At 60.1% G+C, this 15,557-nt stretch overlaps 1 protein-coding gene across 1 annotated transcript in view; it reads right to left on the reverse strand.

Annotated features, from left to right (window-relative positions):
• The window catches only part of LOC119109490 (putative polypeptide N-acetylgalactosaminyltransferase 9), a 75,652-nt gene extending 62,088 nt beyond the window's left edge, over nt 1-13,564 (reverse strand). The window contains exon 1 of the mRNA XM_037233116.1: nt 13,422-13,564. Within this exon, the coding sequence (XP_037089011.1) occupies nt 13,422-13,465 (44 nt within the window). The 5' untranslated portion in view covers nt 13,466-13,564. The remainder of the gene's footprint in view (nt 1-13,421) is intronic.
• Between the last annotated feature and the right edge of the window lie 1,993 nt (nt 13,565-15,557).

Here is a 15,557-nt window from a genome sequence, read left to right on the forward strand (position 1 = left end):
TATCAGACCGGCACCGGGCGGCAGAAGCTCGGTATCAGACCGGCACCGGGTGGCAGAAGCTCGATATCAGACCGGCACCGGGCGGCAGCCGTCCTGTATCAGACCAGTGCCGGGTGGCAGAAGCCCGGTATCAGACCGGCACCGGGCGTCAGTAGCTCGGTATCAGACCGGTGGCGGCGACATGGCGCTTCCAGCCCAAACACGGTGACCGCGCCCGGGTCCGCTCCCTCTCCCCCTGCCGGAATCGGCCGCGGCCCGTCAGGCGCCGGCCGACCGACCGACCTGTTAGCTAACAATGCTGTCGTCGAACAATCAGCCCTGATGCGGCCGTGCTGTAGTCGCGTGCCGTCGCTGGGTACTGGTTCGTGGCAGGAGTCAAGCAAAGGGCGGTCGACAACTCAAAAGGCGTTATGTGGCGTCTGGGCATCTAAATCACGACTGACTAGTAACGAGGTGTAGTCTATAATCCCAGGTAGGCCCGGGTCCGTACAAAGCTTCAGGTGGTGCTGCATGAAAGCGACAGCGCAGTGTTCGTGCTCGAACACAGCACATGAGAAATGAGTGTGCAGATGGTGGGTGATACCATTTGAGGTCGCACCCGCTCAGCAACGAGCGCTGCACGCCACCGCCGGCGCCACAAAAATTGTGCCCGGCGTGCGAGTCCGCCTCGTGTTTGCCTGGGCTCGCGTTCCTGGACAAATCAATCACGCGACCAAACAGCGCGCGGCGGCCGCGCAAACAGCGCGTGTATGCGCAGCTCGTGTAGCGGCTCCCGACGTGCCCTCTGCGAGAGCCCCTCCGACCTCGTGCCGCTCGCTGCCGCTCCGATTTACACCGCCCGCCCCTCCCCTCCCCTTCCCCCACCGCGGCGCCGGTTGTCAGCTGATACCGTCCAGGTCAGCTGATATCCCGGCGTGTGACGTCACCCGATCTGACCGCCAGCGTGTGACGTCACCTGAGCTGACCACCGGCGGGCGAGGAACGCCGCCCGTCGCGGGCGCCAGCCGACCTGCCTGACCCCGCCGGAGTGCTCACCGACGGCGGACACGGGGGACGGGCACGTGGCGTCGCTTCCGCCGCGGCGCTGCAGGTTCACAAGGCCAGATACACAGACGGCGATGTGGCCGCGTCCCAGGCTGATAGCAGCGAGTTTGATAACGCGCTGGGTGGCCGCCTCCCAGTGCGGTCATGCACAATGGCAGCCGGAGCAGCGCTGTCTGCCGCTGACTGCCTGCGCCGGTACGTCATGTGCCGCAGACCAAGCAGCGAAACGTCCTCGTCAGACGCGCCGGAGCGCGGCACAGCTCGGTGCTCGCCTCAAACGTGAGCCCATCTATTCCGCGGCATCGCTAGCCACCTGTCTTCATCGTCCATGTCTTTCAATTTGATTGCCACCCAGATCCGACCATCTATTGTTTGCATCGCATTCCCGCCATCGTTTTGGGGGATAATCTCTGAAGTTTTGACCATTGTTTCGCATTCATTGCAGTTGACAAGTTCCGAGCACAGAGTACACCACGCTGCGACCTTGCCAAGAAAACAGCAAAAATCGAACGGCAAACAAAAAGTGTCTGCGTACAGTGTGGCGCAATATTTCGCCTTGATCTGGAGAGCGGCCTCTGCAGGGTTGGGTCGCCACCCCGACAGCTGCCACGACGGGCGCGACCCTGCACCGGATCCTCAAAAAAACTGGCGGCGTTGTCATGTCGGCAGCACGACTGGGAGTGTCCCGTGAACTACCTCCCTACCATACCACCCAGCATTTGCATGGCCGTTTCGTGAATGCAATTCCGCCTAACTGAGGGTCATTGCAGTGACCTGATCCAACTGGGAAGTCGTTGGTGGCCGCTTTTATTTTCATAGTCTAACAAACGCATGCAGCTGACTGAATGAGTCAGTCAAAGCCAGACTTACACGGGTACTGCCACTGCCAACCACCAGAGACCCGCCACCAAAAGGAGCACAGTCGAACATGTTGACGATGAACGCCGCTGTTTGTCTCCCACTTTACGGTGCAACTTCGCCAGGAGAGCGGCGTCGCTTGAACTGTTACCGAGCAATTCCGGGAAGTGCAGGGGACGGCCGCGGCCGGACGACGGACGAGCCCGGCAGCAGCCAGCGCCGCCCGCCCCTGGGACCAGGTGCTCCCAGCTGCAGGCGCCCAGACGCCCGCCCGGTGTCCGTCCTCTCAAAGGAGCGGGCATCTGCTGCCAAATACATGGGACCGCACTTGGCAAAGATAATTCGGGTCTTGGCACCAAGCGACGGTTTTGTGCGACAGCATTTCTCCCATTACTGAAGCAACATAAGCTAGAATGTTCCCGAATGTGAAGCAGCATCTCATGTCATCGCCTCTCTTCAACTTCACGCACAGCTGTCTCATACGTCTCCCAGTTGTGCTCTTCTGTCCTTGATCCTTCCACGTGACCTTCCACGGTTGTCCTTTCACCATAAATTCCTTGCATAGCATGATGCGAGTAAAAAGGCAACGCCAGATAGGAATCAAGGGAAAGGGGGCAAACCAGCAAGGGAATGGGGGCAGAAGCAGAGAAAGAGAGTGAGATGTAATAGAGGGTGGCTGAAACACAGAAAAAGACAGCTTGGAAGACGGAGTGATAGGCATACAGACAAACAAGGATCACCAACGCTACGGCTAGGTTCACGTGTATACATAGCCCATCGCCGATTACCCCAAGCATCACTGTGCGCCAGCAGCGGAGAGATAGAAGTCGACGTCTATCGCCGCCGGTCCGACGCCGCCTCGCAGCGGACGGACGCCGGCGGGGGCGCCCGGCACGCGCGGTCGCCGAGGGTGGCCGCCAGTCGCGGCCGCCGCGTGCTGGAGCCGCCCGCCCCGCGGCGCCCGGGAGTGCTGCACCCCAGAGCGTCGGTCGGACCGCGACGGGGGGATCAGCGGAACGACCGACTGTCCGATCGGCAGCGAAGCGCTTTCTCAACTGCGGCAATATGTGCGCCGGGGCCGGCGGTGACGAGAATCCAGCCGGCGGCGGGGAGAGGGGTGGTTCACAGGCCTCATGACCGGCGTGACGTCACATGCGCCTGTGACGACAGAGTCGGCGGCGACGGAGATGCGTCCCCACGACGCCGGCGGCAATCTGGACAGGTCGCGCCAGTGGAGCCGCAGCTAGGCGACGCGGCGCCGAATCACTGAAGGTCAATGTTATCAAGCCCGGTCGCAGCACCCATTCACATCACACACCGCTCACTGTTGTCAACAGCGCCCGTGATAGCGCCATGTGTCCCATCACCAGCATCCTCGACAGTCTGTGACCGTCGCGCCGCAACAGAGACGTGTGCCCGTCTGACGTCATCACGGGCGGCGAGTTCAGCCCCGTACACGCAGCAGCGCGCCACCGCCGCCGCCGCAGTCAGCTGGCGACACTGACCCCTGAGCGGCCGCGCGACGCGGCGCGGGCGTGGCGAGTTCACGGTCGGCCGGGCCAGCCGTCCAAAGCCACATTCCGGCAGAGCCTTTCAAACGGGCCGACTTTATCGCTTTGTCTACGGTGCCCCGCGCTATTGGCTACCACATCGACCGTCACCTGCGATGGAAATCATGCCGACAACTCGTGATTTATCAGCACTGGCTCTCCGGAAGGAGCGGTAGCCGTGGTTTCGGTGCGGCGGCCGGTAAATCAGCGGTCTCTGTCCGCGCCGGAGGCCGTTTTACGCTGGGGCGGGCGGGGCGGACATCCGAGCCGAGGCCTGGCCGTGGAGACCGGACCACGCTGGTGGACAGTGAGAGGATGTCATGGGATAGCGGCGGGGGATGTGCTGGCACGGACCACGGACATGACGGGGGACAAGGGTAAAAGATGGACTGGAGTGAACGGGGAGAATGTTGGGCGCGCAGGGGCGTCATATGAGATGGGAGATAATGGCAATCATGTCAGTCTGACGGAGACAGAATGTTCGTAGAGATGGACGAAGGCGACAAGAGAGGTATTCACTGAGACCTCTTGGGAGGTATTCACTGAGACATAATGTTCGTAGGGGTGGACCGGGGCGACAAAGTATTACTCGCTATGAACGGCATGTGAAGTCAGGGCTAGAGAGAGGTGCCGATTTGATTCAAAATTGTTGGAATTCCGAAAAAATTAAGTCCATTTTGAGAATTGGTCAGACAGGGGCAAAAACCCTTGGAATTCTTGGACAGCGGATGTCCTTTTGTCGTGTCGCAATTTGGTATGCATCTCGACTTAAGCAGGTTCCAAGATCGAGGATAAAAAATTCATTTCCATTTCAACTTATCTAGCGCTGCTCGTTTTCAAAATAATGCGAGTCAAGAACATCAAGAGGTTGTTGATAGAGCTCACAAAGACAATTGTTTGAAACATGACTCAGGAACCCTCATCGCGTAAAATGTCACACATTCCTTACGCTAGAGGACTTAGGAATTTGTATGAGAACGCGAGCACCGACTTTTCCAGCATTTGTAGTTTACATCACTTTAGAATCCCTGTTTTACGGCTGCCACATTTGAAACAAAATACCAATTGTAGAAGCTTTGAAATTTTTGGACAATCTTATTTTTAGACGATTTTTGGACGCACGGCTGGTCCATCCTTGGACTTTGTATTGGACTTAAGCTAAGCACTTCCATAAAACGGCACCTCTGGTCAGGGCGCCGCAGCACACTACCCCGAGGCCAGTGGAATCAACCGGCGACCGTGATGTCCGTTGTTAACAACCGGCGACCGTGATGTCCGTTGTTAACAACTGGCGACCGTGATGTCTGTTGTTAACATGCCGTGATGTCCGTTGTTAACATGCACGTTAACAGCAGAGGCCACTTCGCTACCACCGGTACAATGTCACGCATCGTAACCCGCTTTACCAGTACCCCATCAATGCGCTCGCTTAACCTCCCGACTCACAGCAGGGCTGTCACCCTGCGACGCGAGACGACACCCCGTGACCCGGCCGGAGCGGGGCCGCAGCCCGCCGACGCCGGCTCGCCGGCAGGATGGACCGATGATCGGCGTCGCTCGGGCCACACCCGGGATTACCAGCCGCTCCGCCGGCTCTCAGAGGCGAATGACGGTCGTCACTCGCGTCGTCGCCGACGCTGATCCGCCCCTCAGTCAAACGGCGACGAGTCGTGTCGACGTCGGCCGTCGAGCCCCCCTCCCCCCCCCCCTCTCACCCATTTCCCGGGGATGGGGACGAGGGGTCCACGCAGGTCCTGCCAAAAGCGACCGAGCGGGCGTCGTTATGGCGATAATTCGACTTATTTTAACTGATGCGACTCTTTGTGCCTATAGCTGTACGATCTTGTTCATTCGCGATTCATACACATGTACAACGCCGCATCATTATCAAATTATATCACAGTTGAAATGCATTTTCATTCGTATGACTTAGCACGTATCCGTTGTACAGCATACGGCATCGGGTTGCAGGACCAATTACCTGACCCGCCTCCAGAATATCAAACGGGTCTCCAGTAACCACAGCCAATGATGACTACCATCATGCTGCCACCGTGCGCGATCACTTGACCGCACCGACCGCCGGCAGTCGCGGCGAAGCACATCATACGCCGCCGGGAATCCCTGAGCCGTGATCTGCGCCATCTCCCTTCCCCTGCCATAGCAGTCAGTAATCACGCCTTCCCCAGTTTTCCGTCCTCGTCACGGCCTCGCCCGTCAGGCTGCCGCCGCCGCCGCCGCCGCCGCCGCCGCCGCCGCCGCCGCGGGGTCGGCTGCGGTCGCCGACGATCGCGAATGGTCGGATCGGCGCTATCACGCTGTCCGGGTCATTTGACGGTGTCCTGTGCCGGACGCCCGCCGCGCCTCCATTGACCCGTAACAGGCCGTGAGCGACGGCACGTCGACTACCCTCCCCGGCTCCCGCGGAGGGGCGATCGACGCCACCATGCAGGCGGCCGATAAATCGGCAATAAAGGCGGCCGAAAGCCTGACGCTAAGTTAACGCGGTGAGTTAACAGCTCGGAAAGCGCTGCGTGATTTCGCGCCAGGAACCCTTTCTTGGTTTTATGGCGCGTTACCATGCGGGTGTGCGGGCTAAGGCTCGGAGTTGGTAAAAGCGTCCCATGTCTTCGCTTCTTGGTTGCATGGCAACCGCCACAAGTTAAATGGTTTCTGTTCTATAACCGCTTAGGAGCGATCTGGTAGGCTCTTATTTCCAACGCGAAGCTATAAGGCTAATGAAGCGGAAACATTCGCGTTACTTTAGCCAGCTAGCTAGGTAATATTGACTCGATGGCACGTAGTATAGTGGTGGTTAAGTGAGACGAGGCGAAAAACGAAGACTTCTACGGTGAAGAGTATGTTCCGTTCTCACCTGAACCTTGGGCTACAGAGATGTGGTGCCGCCTTCACGAGAAACAGATCATTCCAAACCATAGAAAACTTGCCGTAAAAAAACTCGAAGAGAGTCTGAGAAAATACGACTCGACATTCTTGAGCAGCCGCCCTGCCGACCCGAACACTACAGGGTCATTTTTCAGGCAACTCTTGCCAGCCAGGGAACAAAAGTCTGCAAGGGTGGTCTAAGGCATGCGTGTGAGCCCCCGGGAATCTTACTTTCCAACGACATAACCCGCCTGAAAAATGATGTCTACTTCTCCGTCCGTCCACTGAGAAATACGATGCGCCTGAAGACCACCGGGTGATACAAATCTTCCGACAAGCCAGGCAGAGATTTCTCACAGCATTCCGAGACATTCTCTGCTGGTCAGATTTTGATGAATATCTCACACAAATATGATCGGACTGTGCCCTCCGCTACATTCCGAAATGTTTCCACAACTCCTCCGCAGATGCATTTTACCTCTTAGACGATCTTTACCCCCTGCCGAAACACATCCTGTACCACGGGCAAAGGAATCTACCAGGACCCGTCACCGCGGGCTTTGGGGTTTACAAACTGCCGTCGCCCGGGTCTGCTATCAGCGGACGACGGAACCTGGAAATCCCCGGTCAAACTCGAACCACAGTCTTCAGAACGCAATGGACGGCTCGCAGATCCGTCACACAATCCATCCCGATTACAGCGGTCGCCTCCAGTGGACACGGCGGCCCGTGGGGAGCCGTCGTGATTTTCCGCCCGGATAGCAGGCACTGATTCGGCGCGATCTACTGGGCCGCCGCCGGGACAAGCGGCGAACCTCGACGCCGGCACGTGGACCGAATTTCCCGGTAACGTGCGGGACTGAGCCCCGCATCTCACGGCCGATGAACCGCGTCGTGAGGCGCGCCGCCAGATGTCTCAAAAGGAGGACGTGCGGAGATCGCAGCTTGGAGCCGAAGAACGGGGAGAGCAGCCAGGACGACAGACAGCGTGACAGGAGAGCCTCGCTGTCGGCGAGAAGAGCAATAAGCAGCCTACCTCCCTCTCTATGACCCGGCTCCTCGCCCCTGCGCACAGCCCCGCCCAGCGCAGTGTCTTCCGGGAGCTGCGGCAGCTCCAATCCAGCGCCAGCTCAGCGCCGTAGCAGGGCAAATTTCGCGGGATTAGCCGCGGCCGCATAAAGGCCCGGTTTACGACCTCAAGTGGCCGCCGGCCGGATTTACAATGTAGCACGGCGGCCGCCGACGACACGCCAACGGCACCCCGGGGAGCGGGACGGGGCAGGGTGGCCGGCGGGTCAGCGTCACGCCGCCCCTGACGCCCGGGGCCGTGTCGGGGTCAGTCGAGGATCGCGGGAAGGAACAGATGGACAGGACGAGCGTTCACCACTGGAGCTGCGGTCTTCTCTGCGGTCTCCTGTCGCGAGCGCGCCGCACCCTGAGGCTCGACGGTCGGTGACGCAGACCCGGCGCGCGAAGCCACACTGCCACACTTTGTAACGTGTGGCCGCGACGGCTTCTAACGCCCCGGTCGCCTACTCGCACCATGAACGTCATAAGTGATCTCCGCATGTGTTACTCAACCAACAACAAATCACCCTTTCCCTATTTCACCACCTCTTCATTTAGTGTCACCCACACCACCGTCGGAACGCCCGGCACGTATTCAAATCCCCACGGCGCCCGGCAAAGGCGATCGTTAGTCGGGTGCCTCGCTCCTCCCGCCGCCGGCGCCCGCCGGCCGAAGAATGGCGCTCACGTGCAGTAAACAAAAACAAAAACAGCTGTCTGATGGCGTCGCCCATCGGCCGGGGCATTTTGTCATCGGACGCACGTGCGCTGTCCGGCCAGCTGCCGTCCGGCGAGTCTGTATGGCACCGGTCCAAACCGATGGACGCCTGTCTGAGCCGGCAGGCGGCGCCGAATACGGCCCTGCTCCACATGCGACAGCATTTTGACTTCTTCCACGAATGTCCACGATGCTCAAAATGCTGACGGCAATCGAGGTGTGGAGGACGCGGGGACTGATTAACTAGCCCGTGACAGATTGGCTTGCCCAGTGGACATCACCTGCCGAGCTGAACAACGCCGCAAGTCCAGCGCCCAGCACCGAGCGCTCGGCCATGCCATTCGACAGGAGCAGCGGCAAATCAGAAGTGGCCCCGCCGACGACGCCCGCCCTAAGCCCGCTCGCGGCTGGATGCGCCCCTTCGTCCGGCGCTCGGGTTCCGGCCGAGCGAGTGGCAGGTTAGTCGGGCACGCTTTCTCGCGGTCAACCGGGCGACACATGGCGCGCGACGCCGCCGCCGACAGGCCAGCCGCGTCAGGAGGCTGACGCGGCGTGGACGGAGGCGCGGTCAGCTGCTCCACATCCACAGTCCACACGGGCGGCGGGGCGCCACGCCGGACGCGGCGCGGCGCGCAGGCGCAGCCGGGCTGAGGTCGTCAGGCGCGGCAGGCGCAGCCGGGCTGAGGTCGGCGCAAGCCCAGCGCCGCGGCCCGTTTTCAGGGTGCGATTACGTTGGTCAGCAGCCGGTGGCGTATTCACCGGTCCCGGGTGGCCTCATTGGCCTGGAAATAGCCGATCCGTAGGGTGCGCGGAGCTGAGCTGCAGATGACGAGGCCGCCCCCTCCTCCTGGCGGTGGTGAGGATGTCGCCCTGCTGGCCACCCACGTCCCGGCAGCAGCAGACAGGCAGACATCGTGGCGGTGGTGAGGATGTCGCCCTGCTGGCCACCCACGTCCCGGCAGCAGCAGACAGGCAGACATCGTGGCGGCGGCTTCCGACGCAGGCGTGCGTTGGCACTGCCCACCGTCCTTCCCTAGACCGCCCTCCGGCCCGACCTGACCCGCTCCAGCCTGTCTGACGGGTGGGCCGGGCGGAGCGAGCTCCGGCCGCCGTGGAGGTCGGAGGTAGACACAGAGCAGGTCACGAACGCTGGTCCGCTGGCCGGCGACTTCGATTTCGGCGGCCTGATGGACCGCGTCCCCCAGGGACTCGTCGATGGAGATGACGGTCTCTGAGACAGCGGTCCAACGCCTCCAGGCGGTGGTAGGCTGAGGTCGTCAGGCGCGGCAGGCCCAGCCAGGCTGAGCTCGGCGGAACCCAGCGCCGCCGCCCGCTTTCAGGGCGTGATTACGTTGGTCAGCGTCGGCGGCGCGGTCGCCGGTACCGAGTCGCCTCGCTGCCTTGGGAACGGCCGATTGGGCAAACGCGGCGGCCAAGGCTACCGCCGACTGGAACAGCCGCCGGAGAACGCAACCGCTCAAAGCTCCGCTCCAGCTCCACTGGACCAATGCAGGCGGACCGCGTGAGGACACGTCTCAACTAGTGACGTCATAGAAATCCCTAGTGAAGACTCCTTTCGCTGTCAAGCGTGACCTGGCGCTTGCAGGCTGGAGCAGGCCGAGCCCTGCACTAATGAAAGGTATCGTCATTGCCATCACAGCGCCACCGCAACATAAACCACAGTGCAATTATGGAAATATGTTCGCAATTTCATTCCTAAAACCAAAGATGAGTTTGGTTTGATATCGATGCAGTCCGCTAATACGCGACACTTCCCAAAACATACCCACCGAAACGACGCGCGAAGAAAGCCTCCATGCGAAAAGTAACGAGAACGGAGCACGCATGGTTACGCATCACGCCTAACAACCAGCTTATCCTTGACGGCACTATAACGCGAAGTAATCATCTCATTTACCGAAGTCACCGCATCCGTTCAAAGCAAGTGCACCACCGGCGACCCTAGCTCCGTGCTCAGGCCTCTAATATCGAGTCACGGCGGCCGCCGGGTGGCCGGTCGTCGGGTCTAACCACCCCGTCCCCCTCCCCTCGCCCCTCCCCCCGGCGCCACGGCGATAGCAGGGCAGTCCGATCACCGACGCCGCGCCTGGCCGCCACCGCCGGCCAGCGTTCCGGCCTTGGCGCCGCGGCCGGCCGGCGCACAACAAGGGGGACCTCTGACGCACCCCGGACGCACCCAGGGCGCACCCAGGGCGCACCCTGCCCGAGCAGAGGTCACCGAGGCACACTCTGGGGACGCAGGATGTAGCCCCTGGAGATGAGCCAGCTGGGGCTCCTCAGCGGCCGCCGCCGTCCTCAGCCGTCGGCCGTCGGCAGTCAGCAGCGGCAACGCATCGAGCCGCGCGCCCAGCGCCTGAGACGACTCGTGTTGCGATGTACGCTATTGTTCTGCATAAAAGGGCTGTTCTTAGCTCTTACACGACAATACCATGCCTTGCCAGCCATCAGTGCCGAATCTTTTCCATAGTGAAGAGGTCGTTTGGTTTGTTCAGAAGAAGCAATGCCGTGTTTTTGTCAGAATCCAAATCGGATGTACCGTGAAAAAATTAACGGTAACGCTTCTCAATGGAAGCACATCTGGAAACCGCAGTTGCCACAGACGCCATTTGGCAAGTGCTAAATTGGGGACTTGAACGGCATGCCAAACAGATCCCGTGATGTCGGATGCTGTGCTGGGGACTGTCAATGCATCGCCACATTTGCATTGCATCGCCACATTCCGTCGCGTGCACTCAGCTCAGCTAACGAGCTCGTGTAACAGATAGCAGCACGGCTCAGCAGCCGGACGGCCGGCTTGGCCCCCGCCGCCGCCGGGGTGACCTTGCGGTTCCCCGGGAGAGCAGCGCGCGGGTCAAAGGCCAGCAGACGCCTGGGGCGCTGTGACGCACGATCGGGGACAGCGATGCGGAAAACAACGGTGCCGCACGTCCGAGGCAAATTCAGGACGGCAAATGCAGCCTGCAGACGAGGAGAAAGTGAAGACGCGGTGTCGGGTCGGGTCAGGGGGCAGGCCTCCCGCCGGAAACGACCGACGCAATGACCATTCGCGTGGCGCCATTACCGGGGTTTCGAAACCAATTCATTAATCCCAACTATTTTTCAGACGAGAGTATTCCATATTTCCCGGGTTTCACGCATGTCGTGGGGCATTTTCTCTCCGAGTCTCCCCTGAAGCGGACGCATTTGAGCTTCACACTACGCACAGCGTGCCGCATCCCACGCTCGACGTACACTGGCAGCACGCGGGGCGATGCCCCCCGTCCCCTCGGAATCAGACGCGATCCTGGCCCGCCGCGTGCCATCCGGTGATCACCCGTCCACGCACCGATCAATCGCACGTGGTGAATGGCGGCGGGGCGGGCGCCAGCGGATCGGGCCCTGTCCCGCGGCCGGTGTCGCACGAGCCGCGGTAATGACCGATAACCACCGGTCAGCGACCGCCGGTGTCGTTTGTCATCGCCCCAATGGCCTGACAACGGAGTATACTGGCCGTGGCCATCTCCTGACGACGGATCGGCGAGGCCAAGAAAGCAAGGACGACAATGATGCTGGTGGTCAGGGCTGTATGTGCGGTGTTCAATATCAATTTGTGTCCACGTTATGGTTATTATGCCGCTTCTTGCTACTGAATGGTCGCTTCGAAGCCAACAGCGCTGTCATTCTTCCGAGAGTATCGATAACAGCACAAAAACCGGCGTTGACGCTGCAGGCAAGACATAATACGCCACATACCGATACCAATGTGTCCACTTTATGGTTATCAAGCCGCTCCTTGCTAAATGTGTCCACTTTATGGTTATCAAGCCGCTCCTTGCTACTGAATGGTGGCTTCCTAGCCAGCAGCGATACATTTATTCCGAAAGTATAGACAACACGAAAATCGGTGCTGACGTTAAAGACAAAAAATAATACGTCAAATACAATATTTATCTCCGTATTTCATATTGCGACAATACATTAACTTTTATCGGTACAATGCGTTGCAAGCACTAAGCACTACGCCAAATAAAAGCGTTTCCCCAATCCCCATAGCGTAGAAATGCGATGGTTCTAGCGTTTATTATGATGTGCTTCGGAAGATCGACGGCTGGTTGCGCAGCTCGTCTCATTAGAAATAGTGTGATTCGTGGATATCGTAGATCGTGACCAAAATCCTCGAGAGCAAGGGACTTATCAGAATTTACGCGCATGTTGTACAACTGTACATCCAATCAGATCTCACTGGCGTGAGGTCTTCGAGTATACCGACAGCAAAATATTGAAATGGACAGCGGTAACAGCATTAAACTACACGAACTTCCTAGCTTGGGTATGGGAATAATCCATGCGAGACCGTGGGCGATGGGTGGCCCGGGACAGCGAAACCTTACATTTGTTGTTCCGGGATGGCACCGGTACGAGGGCCCTCAACAGGATGCATTACATTTATCTATCTATGGCCTTAAGTAGCACTGGGCGGTCGGGCTCTATGGATCCAGGGCAGATGTTTTAATCTTGCTTATTTAAAAACCCGTCCATGAAGCCTTAGAAGGAAGTTAAGCCACTGTTCAGCACGGTGTAATTACAAATGATATTAATTTGACGCACTTCCAACGACCATAACTTGACTTTCAGTATGTGCCCCAGGACTATTTCGCGCCTCAATTCTATACCGAGGTCGCCACTTAAAACTACATAAATCGGACGCGCTTTCCCGTTACGCTGGTCTTATGTGCGCAAGCTCCATTTAAACGAATGGTCCTTGCAGCGTAGTGCCAAGTGCCACACTCACTCGACGTATCATCCGCCCAGTTCCACTCACGGTCGCTGCCGAAATACGAGACGGACTGCACAATCGTGACCAACCATTTCTAGAACACACAACCATTATGTGTTAAGCCCCCGCTACTACGCTACATTCCATTCTCGTCGCGCCGCCGCCGCCGCCGCCGCCGCCGCCGCCGCCGCCGTCCCCCCCCCCCCCCCCCCTCCCTTGCTGACCGGCCTCTAGCATGGGATATTCACCACGCGCCTTCAGCCACAAAGAATCCAATATAGCCCGAGAGGACTCGATCACGAAGAAGTGCCGAGAGAAACTAGATGTGTAGAGTTGGTGTGTGACGCGTCTGCTTCATAGTGTTTAGTGACGCCCAGTGCGAAACGGTGCTTTGAGGCCAAATATCCCCCAATTACCCTGAAACTTCCTCGGAAGGACATCGCCAAGGGACAGCCAACTCACGAAAACCAACAGGGACATGCTCCATCCCTAGGTGTCCATCTTTCCGGCAGAGACTCACTTGTCGTCGCGTACGTCTGGCAGGCTCCGGTGCGGCGAGATCATGTCGCTGACGTACTGGTTGAAGGCGTTGTCGGCCCAGCCGCGGTCCACGCGCTTCTGCTGCTCGGCCGTCAGGTTCTTCGGCAGCGTCACCGGCTTGCCCAGCTCGCCCGGGCCGTCCGGCTCGTGCGGCGGCAGCAGGAAGCCGCGCTCCTGCGCCGGAGCGCCGGCCTCGACCTCCGGGGCGGCGTCACCGCCCGCGGCGGCAGCGGCGGCGGCCGCGGCATCCGGCGGCGCTACGGCCGCCTCCGGCCGGCTGCGGATGAGGCGCTGCGGCCTGCCCGGCGCGCCTAGCAGGCTCTCGATCTCCTCGCGAGCGCTGAGGACGGGCGGCGGGCCGTGCGGCGCCGCCGCGCCCTCGTCGCGCGGCACGTCCCGCCGCTCGGCCAGCAGGAACAGCAGCACGACCACCCAGACGACCGGCACGGCCACCAGCAGCTTGGTGAGCAGCGAACGTCGGCGGCAGACGGCCATTGTGCCGGCGGCGCCCGGGGCACGGCTCCGGACCGGGGCGGCAGGCGACCAGTCCGGCGGAGTCTCGAGAGGCTCGGACGCCGGCTCGGGTCCTCAGAGCGCTGAGAATGGCCCGCGGAGACTGCGGCAGGCGAGACTGCGGCCTCAGCTGATCTCGGCTAGCGGGGCAAGGTGAGCTCGACAGGACGCCAGTGGTCTGAAACGAGACACAGCGGGCGGTGAGGTCGCCGCGAATCACCTTTAAATATCCCAACGCTGAGCTGTGTCGGGGGGATGGCCGTGTCAAGATTTATTCAAAATTATGAGAGAATGTGGGGAAACATTCTCACAAAGGGTACACAAGGCGCGTCCAGTCGTATCCGAGTGCTGCGAAACGATACCACAAGGGCGATCATTCCACGCTTATGCCTAACACTGGCTGCATTCCCGTCCTCCAGGTTATCATTGGTAAAACCTGTACTGTGCATGCAATACGCTCGGCCAGAGCATGCGCTGTGCGATCCGCTCCACAGGGGACTCCCCGCCACTCCGGGGCTGTGTCCCCGGCACGGCTGGTTGCTGACGTGCAGCAGCGACGTGCCACACCTAGGGAACAGCTGTACATGAACCAATTACCGCCGCTGGGATGAGCACCTCATTTGACCAAGCCAAGGACGCTGGTGATCAGGGTGCGCGTTGAATATGTGTGTAAAGGGCTCAAAGCAGCATAGACCGTGACTTTCGCGTAGCGTAATACGATGCGAGTGTTCTTTGATGCGATGACGCGTATTATCTGGATATCGTTCCATAAAGGCGTAGTAATACCATACGATGGCAGTAATCTACCCGGTCTTATTGACATCATGACCAGTTGCTCCCCAACGCTGGAACTGCGCGCAAAATAACCGTGACGTTATTACCGCATTCTCCCACCAGGTCGTCAAATTAGTATCACCATAAAGAGTATGGTAGTGGCCTGTGACGAATGAGCATGGCAAACCCCACCAGCAATCACACAGGCGACCCAGGCGACAACAAACTGCCCATTATATCACACCGAGGTCGCAGCCCTTCCCCACCCGCATCCCTGTACTCAAGCCAGAACACCCTCGTTGACTGACTGCATGCGCTCAAGTTACCGGCCATCTTCCCCTCCCCCTCCCCCCCCCCCCGTGATTGCGGCGTCGCAGAACGTAGCCTCTTCTGTAGCGTATTCGGCCGCGCCGCCCCGGGTCAGCCGCGCCGCCCCGGGTCAGCCGCGGCGGCCCGGGTCTGCCGCGGCGGCCGCTCCGTCGTGCACAGCCCGAGCACGGCCTGCGCCGGCGGCGGCAGCGGCCGCGGCCGTCTGCACTGGACCGGCGACCGGCGACCGGCGACCGGCGCCCGCCGGGGTTGATGAACCGGCCTCCGGCGCCGCCGCATCTGGAGAGCTCAGCAGCGGCGGCGGCGGCGGTGGCGGCTGCCGGACCGTGCAGAGAGGCGGGGCGCCGGTCTGTGGAGCGGCCGCCCCGGCCGGTGCTGCTGGAGACGCACCTGACGGTCGCTGCCACGGCCGGGGTGCGGTGGGCGGTGGTGGGACGGAGAACTATGGTGGGACGGCCATACTGACTGCTGGGTTTGGTCGTCGGGCGCGACAGTCTCA

The sequence above is a fragment of the Pollicipes pollicipes genome, unplaced genomic scaffold (genome assembly GCF_011947565.3).
Source record: "Pollicipes pollicipes isolate AB1234 unplaced genomic scaffold, Ppol_2.1 Scaffold_7231;HRSCAF=8579_pilon_pilon_pilon, whole genome shotgun sequence".
NCBI classification, from domain to species: domain Eukaryota; kingdom Metazoa; phylum Arthropoda; class Thecostraca; order Pollicipedomorpha; family Pollicipedidae; genus Pollicipes; species Pollicipes pollicipes.